Consider the following 9,914-nt stretch of genomic DNA (forward strand, 5'->3'; position numbering starts at 1 on the left):
GACTCGTTAATTCTTTGTTGAACTGTTCATTGTTAGAGAAGATGAATGCATGGTTTGAGTTGTGGATGTTTTCTCCATGGGCAGAGTGTGTGTGTGTGTGTGTGTGTGTGTGCGTGTGCGTGTGTGTGTGTGCGCGTGCTTGCTTGCTTGCTTGTGTGATTTTGGGCTCAGGCTCTGGCCATTGGTTTTGGGGTTGGTTGGAAAATTCTGTTTCCATAGCAATCCTGTTGAGCACCATCTGTTTGAGTTGTGCATTAAAATTCCTATTCTGTCATATTGTCATTCGCAGTGTTCTTCATTTTGAATTTGGAAACTGACTTTATCACTCTTCTTTTTTTTTTTTTAAGAGCTACCAATTCAAATTTGAATTAGTGTAGGCGAACACAGAACTGTGATAGCTTATGTACTTTCTCTCCATGTACTTATATATTCTGTGCTCGTTTCCGTCATCTAGTGGAGAATATTTCTAGCTTTTGGTTCCATGGCGAGACTGTTTGAAGCTCCATGGAAGGTTGAAATGTGCCAGTTGGTTCTTAGGCCGGATGGGTACCAAAAAACATCACGTACTCCACACATGTATTCATAAAGCATTGTCAGCATGCAATGTTCAAGATTCCTATTGATCTATTGATAACATTGATATGTTGGTCACATCAAAATTGTTTGGTTGATTCTATTGAAGTCTGTTGACTGCCATTGACTAAAGTAAAATGAAATAGCTGGCACTTAAAGATGGAGTCCATAATTCAGTTTTGTGAAAGGTTGTTGGTATTTGACCTCAACAGCCAATCAAATTACACCCGTACCTTCTGTGCTCCTGACGCTCCGTGTTGATTGGCTGGGGTTGTTTATGTCTTGGTCCGAGGCACTATGTTTGGTGTTCATATAGAGTGCTGGCTCAGTAAATGGGAAACAAAGTTTTTGTGAGCGCAAACATTGAATGGACGGCTAGAGGACAGTGAGGAGCAAAAGTGTATGGGATTTGAATTGCGGACTGTTCCTTTAAGCGCAAAAGAATGAGCCTAGGTCAGCCACTACATACACATTTTGAATCTGTATCAGAAACTGAGCTTTTATCTGGCAGATCTTGTATTTTCCTATACCATATCAAACAAGGTCTCATTGCTTGAGTGCTACTAATATTGCTCCCCTAATGTCTAAATATGTACAGAAGAGACTAATAACCCAGTAAGACTGACACAATTCACTTAGAAAAATAGCATCTAAGTCAGAATTCTGTTTTGTAATTCTCACTAAACATTTGAATTGGATGCTGTAAGTGCAATGCAGAAATGCACCACCTGGCTCTAGTAATTTCATAATTGCTCTGTGTCTAGCTGAAACTTGTTGGTTTATGGCAACGTCACATGCACGACCTCAGGATGTGTGTGGATGATTCGGCACGCACATCTCCACATTTTCTTTTAACAGTTACTGTTATCCTGAAACATAAACAGTGTTAAAAGATTTGTGTGTAGGTGTTTTCGTTCCCCCCCCCCAATCCAGGTGTTTCCTGTTCCTTGGTTGAAGTGATCCACAAACTTGCCCTCCTTGAGACTTGGCCGGTCCTCACTCGTGTTGCATTAGGGCCCGTCAGAAATGGTGAGATGTGTGAAGAGTGCCTGGAGGCCTGTATTTTCTCTGAGAACGGTCACTGAAGCAGCAAGTGCTGTCTGACAAAAGTCAGCTTTATTGTTCTGCCCTCCACAGATGTTCACACCCCACGGCGGTTACAGCAACAACCTGCTTCCACAGGAGCCAGAGGAAACCATATAAGGAATCTCTCTCTCTCTCTCTCTCTCTCCCTCTACCTCCTTTGTGTTCCCTTCGCTTACTCTCCATTCCATTTTTTCCTCTGGCTGATAAGGAAACCACACCTTCACTGAGCTGAGTATGTATGTGTGGAATGTGTGCACAAAAGGAATGATTGATGCCTGAACGGGCTGATGTCATTGTCTCTCCTTTTATTTATTTGTGGCTATGCCTCCTGTTTCTCGTTCTCTCCAATCTTGTGTCAGCAGGAAATGACATCATCAGCTCATCCCAGTGCTACAAATGCCAGACTGTGGAGAAACTCTGAGGTATGCTGGCATCGGTTGTCCTTAAGTGCCCTCTGCCACTGCCCCTGGGAAGAAGGGGGTGAGGGTCTACTTTTAGGGTTGGATGGGCATCAATCGTCATGGTTATTGTGACAGACATCCGCCCTCTTTCTATCTCCCTCTCTGTCTACACATCAGTAATCTCTACCCACAGCGTGACTGGTGACGTGAAGCGTGCAGCAGCGGTCGCTTATCTGCAGGAAATGACCGGCCCTCATTTTCACAACATCCTCACCTCATGCCTAACATATCTTCTTTCTTTTTTTCCCACCTCCCTCTTACTTATTTTCAAATATTCCCATGTGCAAAGCCTGCCAGTGTTGGCGTCTCCTCACTCTGTCCTGCCCTGCTCTGAACCAGGGAGCCGGTGTCCTGCTGAGTGAGGAGGATTTTCCCATCTGCCCCGGCTCTAATCCCTTACAAGGTCTTGAGCGTGCAATGGGCAGTGCAGGGAGGCGGCTGTAGCCTTAGTCTATGCTATAACACGGGAGGAATGCGCTGGGATGCAGCCAGAGACCTAACAGACACAATAACAGCGACACAACAGACTCCTGGTCTTACTGCTGGCCTCAAGCTGGTCCCCGAGGGCCATGGCGTCGGATGGTTTTACTTTTGCAGGCCTCAACAGTTTCAGACTGCTTTGTGTTGTATTCTGTAAAAATGTACACTGTCTCACATTGTAGTCGGTCAAATCTGGCCTAGTCTTGCATAATCTCAACACATGTTGTTTCTTCTCATTCCTTCATATTATTTAGGAACAGTTCAGTCAATGGCAGGTACTTCCGTGTTTGCGCAGTTCACCAGGTATTGACTGTCACACTCATACTTACTGCTTGAAGATTATTCTGCCGAATGGAAAGGACAGGAACCTATCGGAACATCCCAGCACTGGCTATTGTCCAGTTATTTTTTAAGAAGGAAATCCTAGAACCTAGAACCAAGAATTGTTCAGGTGGATGTCTTTTTTTTAATACCTTAGACTAAAACACTTATGGGTTATGAGCCATTCAGGAGGGCTACACTGTGAAATATTATCTTATCCAGCATAGTGTGTGGATTTAAGTCGTTAGGGCTGTTACGTATGGTTATACTAGGATGGAACTCTACTTCTTTGATTTCTCTTGCTGAATGTTTTAAATCATATACTGATAATGAAAATAACCACAAATAATTACTGACAGCACCTGCATAAAGCTACACAGATAAGCAAGAGGTGGAATGTAGAGGACGTTATCAGGAAAAAGTGCTCTCACAAAGGGGATCTAAATTATGAGAGGATTTAACTTTTCAAACACTAACCGATTCCACTTTATATTCTTGTAAGTACTGATATGAGCGAGAGAGAGGGAGAGTAAATGTGAGCTCTTTTCACAAATATGTGAATCTGTTTCTTGTTCTCATCAGTTCTTTAGTAAGGCTGCGTGTGTGTTTTCCTAGGCATACCGCTGTGTGAGGGAAAGTGTGTGTGTGTGTGTGTGTGTGTGTGTGAATGATTTTTTTCCCCCCCACAGCCTGCTTGCATGACCTGTTCATTCAGGCTTATTTAAAGGGTTGAAATTGACAAAGGGGAAGACTTCAGCGCTACCAAATGAAATAAATAAGTGCTTGTATAATTGGCTCTAACTTTTAGATTCGCTCCAGAGACTTGCTGCATCTGTTTTCGATGTGTTAATTTAGTCTGCTTAAAAAAACTAAAAATAAATACAAAACTCCTCCATGGTCTGCTTCATTATGGCAATGGTCCCACATGGGTGTATACAAGTGTGAATGATGTGAAGGGCTCCCTGATTTCCCACAAACTGCGGGATCCTATCCTGAGAGTCTCCCCAGACGACCCCTCAAGCAGAGTTCAGGCTGATAATAAACAATACAATACTGAAACATCTCAGCCGCTTAAGCAAAAGAAGGCAGGAAAGTGCCAATACATGGTAGACCCAGTTGGTATGACAGTTGTGCCTCACTCTAAATCATATGGTCTGTCAGTCAACCACTATCTCTCTCACACACACACCTCAGCTAATTTGAGTGGTTCACACTGCAGTCTGCTACATATCAAGATTGATTCAATAATGTTACCACAATGCAAATTCCTCTTAAAGTCGTTTAACCTCATTCAGCTGAAGTTCCGCAATTGTTCATGCGATATTAGATCATGACGTTATGGTTAGATAGTGGATTAATCTGACAACTTTCATCTTAGGAAAATGGGAACGTTAAAGCTGTCCAGACAGGAGAGTGAGCAGATGTTAACAGCTGCATAGAAAATAGACTTTGCAGCAAGAAACCCCTATTTTGACATACAGATTGCAGAATAATATAGAGACAATTATAGTCATTATTTTCTGATCCAAGGTGTCACATCACTATTTACTGTGACTTGCATTTTGGTGACACAAAGGTATGAAATTGAAGGAACTTCGGGCGGGCCTCTTCATTTTAAAGAGTAAGCCTAGGACGTTACTGGTGGCTTTAATCCCTATACATACCAGGCTTTTAAGAACACACTGGTTTTGCAGGGTAGTAGTATTCTGTGACAGACATATAAAATGGAAAAGAGAAGTGGGAACTCGAACTTTTGTTTGATGTTTAAATGTCTACCAGAATGTCTCCAGTCGTCTGTAATCTTTTACCCGTGAGTATCACCAAGGAAAATAGTCGGCTTGCCTGGTATGCAATTTGGCGGCTTTGGCACAATTATCAACCCCTCTCTGCGCTTAGTCATCGTCCGCTGCTGCTGAGAGAAGGAGGGGAGTAGGAACTGCGCTTCCCCAAAGCAGGGAATACTGAATGAGTTGGCGGTCTGTACTCTTTCTCTGTGACATCACTACTTTCCCAAACATTCGACGCTTAGAAGTTTGTCCATATAAGGAAGAGAGCTCCTGTTTCATCTACCAACTGAGTGCGGGAATTGAGGGGCCTGCCCTCGCGATGTGCCTCTTCCCCGGGGCCGCACTGCAGTGTGTACGGCCCGCCTGGACGGTTTTACCATACAAGGCAGAGGCCGTCGGTAGCGTACTAAGTCGCTAGCTGCTTACATGACAGCGCTGATTCCGACAGAGCATCGCCTCGGTGACTGCACCGCGAGAGATTTTCAGTAGCGCAAACGGAATTTGCGGGAAAGTGGTGGAACGGACAGATTTTAGAACACAAAACGAATGCTTTGTAGCCTTTTGGCTGTTTCCTGGAGGTGTGCCTTAAGCTCAAAGTTAACGTAGTCTAGTACCACTGGAACCTAAGTAAATATGCCTCATCACAGAAGGATGGAGAGAACCGAATAGATCGTAGACTTCCGTCTGGAATGGGACTTAAAATAGATTGTAGACGTCTGTCTGGGAATCGCACCAAGCTCAGAATTCCAGTGACAATCAGAAAATGTACTGTGGGGCAATCATGGTGTTTCCCTGTATCTCAAAAGCAACGCAGACTATCCAAAACAATAGACTACCCTACAGTGGTGCAATCAATTATCAAAATAGATTTAGTAGTGTACAGGCTGGAACATTACATTACGAGTAAGGCCTAAATAAAAGATAAATACATACACCAAAACCACAGGCTACAGTTTCCAGTAGGTCTGTAGTTACCCTATCAATCACAACTACCCCGCCTGCTTCCAATAAATCAAATGCCAATGTAATGCCTTAAATTGTTTTTCAAAACGGTGCAGAGGCCGTTTAAATAATTCAAGTATATAGGCAACATAAGGCTACTCTTCAACTTAATCAAAGCAACAGTACAAATGCATTGTTAAAGCCGACTCGACTTCGGCTGTCCTCTCGGAAAGACATTTTTAAATTCACTCTGTCACTGCGGTGGCCTTCAAGGCGTTCCCGACCAGGTTTAATTTTAAGATTAGGCTACTGACACAATGTTCAAAAAGGCTGAAGGGTGTGGTCCCAGGTGGGATTACTTCAGCCCAGTCTAGATTCAGGTCTGGTGTTAAAACTGACGTGGAGCGCCCTGTTCATTCACCTGAGACCTCAAAGGGAAATGTGCAGGGCGAACTGATAGATTAAATATGCAAATCACGCGCTGTGGCGAACAGTGAGATACTTTTAGCTCAGGCAAAATACCTATCCATGAGACGAGCAACCAAGCCTATGCAGTCAACCTACACTAAATCCTGATACTGACGACTGAATTAGCCAATAAGCAAAGGCTCTTCAGGAATGGGTGGGATTTAAGAATTACTACAGCAACCAATGAAGTGACAACCTCCGTCATTGGTTTATTCTTTCTACATAGCAAAGTTTCGGCTTTTGTCGGCAGTGGACTAGATCCTGCCTACTCGCCACTCTGTAGCGCGGCTGTAAAAAAGGAAGGCCACGAAAGAAAAGGAGGCTAGGACTCGGGCAAGAGTACGGAGAGCGAGTGAGGCAGGGAGAGTCAGTGAGTGGTACAGTGACAGCCAAGGGGCCGTTAATTTCGTCCACAGCGTCTTGAGTGTGTGGAAGAGGCATAGTACTGCAACATCCCTCAGTTGCTGAAGAACGGGGAATACCATTAGGAACTAGCTCTTTCAAAAATGGATCAATATGACGACGATGAAAATCATTACATGCCCCAAGAAGATGACTGGGATCGCGATCTCCTTCTGGATCCTGCATGGGAGAAACAGCAGCGGAAGGTATGGAGAATTACTAAACAGTAGGCAATCTTCCCTGTAACGGCAGGAAAAAGGTGTCCGTGAGGGAAGTGTATGTGAGAGGGGGTGGGGGGGTGGGGGGTGGCTCTCTGAATGTTGCAACGGGAGTGATGAGTGTGTGAGTGTCCAGCAGTCATGTACATACTTTGAAAGTGATACGTGAGTCTTATGGAAAAAATGGTTTGAGCATCGCAGTGCCTGCCGGTTTGAATAGGCTACCTAACCATGGTGATATAGACTGAACGCATCATGACACGAAGTTGTAGTGTTTGTTCCAAAATGTCTTCGAAAGTATTTGACAGTAGGCCAAATGTATTTTTAAAATTCCACATTTCAAATGACGAGAGAATAATAGGCCTACGCCTTAAGAAACATAATCTGAGAGTACCCCATCAAACCGTTTTAGGCTCCTGCGGGTATTTTTGAACAACAAACAGCCTACGCGTAAAAAACTAATTCAAGTGGCCGAGGCCCGCCCCTCTATGCACAATTCAAACGTATCGCCGGGATCATTCGCCCACCTTTGCCGTGCAACAGATGTCAATGATGCCCACTGCTTGTTATTGCAAACTGCGGAGATTCTGGGGTAGGAAGAGCCATGTAGTTGCAGTTTTCTGCAACGGGTTAGGAGTAATTGGTCGTGATTGTCTTGGTAACTCCCAACAAGAGTACGGATTTGTCCGAGGGGGAATACATTTATTAGCTTACATTATGTATGAACATGTATTTCATTGAAACCAAACCCATTCAAATGCTGGCATAGACTGTTCTTCTTGGCTAGTTGCCAGCCCATTCAAATAGACGTGAGATAATAATAATCTATATGCCAGTAGTTACTACCTGATTTAGCACTTCCATGGATGGAAGTTGAACAGTAAAATGAAAAAATATGTAGAATCTCAAAAACGTAACTTATATGCTTTTGATTAGTTTAGCTGTCAAACAGGATATAATCGCATAATGTATAACATATAAAGAAACGCATGTAATGTTGAAACACTGTTGCCCGGACATACTCCCTAATACTACTTTGCCCCAGCCTAAAAAAAGGAAAAAGAAAAGGGGAGAAGAAAAAACGTTCTGGAATCTGTGCGAGCGCTGTGGTTTGGGCTGGGCCTGCATGGGAACGAGCTTGCCCAAAAATGGTAATAATCGGCCCCTCTCTCTCCCCGTTGGAAAACTTTCCCCCCGGTTTCTTCTTTCTTTTCTTTTCTTTTTTTCACCCCTCTGTACCGTCGAAAGCTCTGGCCTCTAGTTTCCCAAATTATGTCATCAACAGACAGCTACCGGGGAAAGTAAAAAAAGACCCGCCACGGTCAGATATGCAAGGAGGGATCAGGAGGAAGCCATTACAGGAGCTACGTTACCGCTAGTAAGAGGTGTAGTGTGTGTATACATTTGTGGAATGCGCCGGTCAACGAGTTATTGGCTACTCCGGTGGTTTACACACTAGCTCCAGACATCCTTATAAGTTATACCCTTATCGTAAGGAAACATATGCCTTCACCATCATAGAAGCTACTGTGAACAAGAAAAGCCCAGAAGAGATGGAATCTCTCTCTCTCTCTCTCTCTCTCTCTTTCTCACAAACACACACTCACTCACTCACGAACACGCACACATCAGAGTTCAGTTTTGTCGGCTGTTGCTAGTTGTATCAGGAAAAATAACTTCCGATCCTGGCATGACTACAGCTGTGCGTGCTCCACGTCTGTAATAGCGATAGACGCGCACTGTCACTATATAACTGCATTTTCCTGTGTTGGTGTGCTATCCAGAACTACCGCCTCTGCGTTGCGTTAGGTCCCTTCCTGTCCTGATGTTAATCAGGATAAATGAGAAAGCAGACCAGACCATAGAGAGGGGACTCGAACTGACACAATGAATGGGTGGTTTGGGCAGGGGGTTGTAATTAGGCAATATTCTTGCTTGTGTGTGCAGACACACACTGAGCAGAGATAAATAGATTATTGTTCACAGCTCTGACTGGGCAGATAGGTCAATTATGGGATGTAGTGATCTAGTGTGTGTGTGTGTGTGTGTGTGTTTGTGTGTGTGTGTGTCAGAGGGATAGCAGGGATATATATCTGTCTAGCCAACCCATCAGTGACGAATCGGATATTTTTTTCTCAGAGTCTGTGCCGGCATAATGAGGGGTCTTCTTAACGGCAGTATAGCGTGCTCTGTTTAAAAGGGGCTACACACAAACACACACACACACACACAGATAGACACACAAACACAGAAAGACATACACACATACAGACAGCGTCTGCTAAATGACTAAATGTATATGTAGACACACACACACACAAACACACACACACACATCAGGGCTGCATTAGAATCTGCTGGAACAGCGTCGCTTTTCCAGCACATCTGACTGCAGTGTGCCAACAGTCATGCACAACTCATTCCTGAGTCCTCATTAAAAATCTTGACCCTCTCGCTGGTCATGCCCTGCAGCATCTGTCCACCCCCACGCCGGAGAACCCTGCCAGCCCCTGACAGGCCCTGGAGCGATCCAACATTTCCTCTACCATAACCATTTTTGGCACAACACCAGCCAGTTACCAGTTTCGTAGTTAGGGCTGGATTCTCCTCAGCCCCCCGGCTAATGAACTGGCTCTCCAATAAATACTTAGGAATTGGGAGGGCTTGGAACATTTCTGAACTTTAAGGACCCCGATTCCCAGATTTTAGATTCCTACCCCCTGCATTCCAGGGCTAATGTTATATGTTTAAGAGGCGGATGAGGTTGGATGTGGCTTGCTGTGCGCTAGCGGGATGTTGCCCGAGAGCGGCGTCTCTCAGTGTGAGCGGGTCTGAACTCGACTGAGCTGCTGGAGAAAGTTGAGGCTTATCTCCACATCTGTGGAATCCAGAGTGTTTTGGTGGGCCTGTAAACTTTTTTTGTGCTGCCGAAGGCCATTTGTTTGTGTGGATTGAAATACAACACTGTGTGTGTGTGTGTGTGTGTGTGTGTGTGTGTGTGTGTGTGTGTGTGTGTGTGTGTGTATGTGTGTGTGTTTGTGTGTGGCTGTTGTGTCAGTATTTTTTTCTCTGGATCTATTTGCTTTTTGAGACAGGGATGTGTGTGTGTCTGTGTGTCTGTGTGTGTGTATATGTGTGTGTGTATGTGTGTTTGTTTGTGTTTGGCTTGTGTGTCA

The 9,914-nt window shown here is 44.4% G+C and overlaps 1 protein-coding gene across 4 annotated transcripts in view; it reads left to right on the plus strand.

Annotated features, from left to right (window-relative positions):
• Positions 1-6,227: 6,227 nt before the first annotated feature.
• actn1 (actinin, alpha 1) overlaps positions 6,228-9,914 on the plus strand; it is a 47,953-nt gene continuing 44,266 nt past the window's right edge. For 2 of the 4 annotated variants that reach the window (XM_031580428.2, XM_031580430.2), the window contains exon 1: positions 6,228-6,726. In XM_031580428.2, the coding sequence (XP_031436288.1) occupies positions 6,625-6,726 (102 nt within the window). In that variant the 5' untranslated portion in view covers positions 6,228-6,624. The remainder of the gene's footprint in view (positions 6,727-9,914) is intronic. The other 2 variants (XM_031580427.2, XM_031580429.2) reach the window with 1 other exon arrangement.

This window comes from Clupea harengus, chromosome 14 (genome assembly GCF_900700415.2).
Source record: "Clupea harengus chromosome 14, Ch_v2.0.2, whole genome shotgun sequence".
NCBI lineage: Eukaryota > Metazoa > Chordata > Actinopteri > Clupeiformes > Clupeidae > Clupea > Clupea harengus.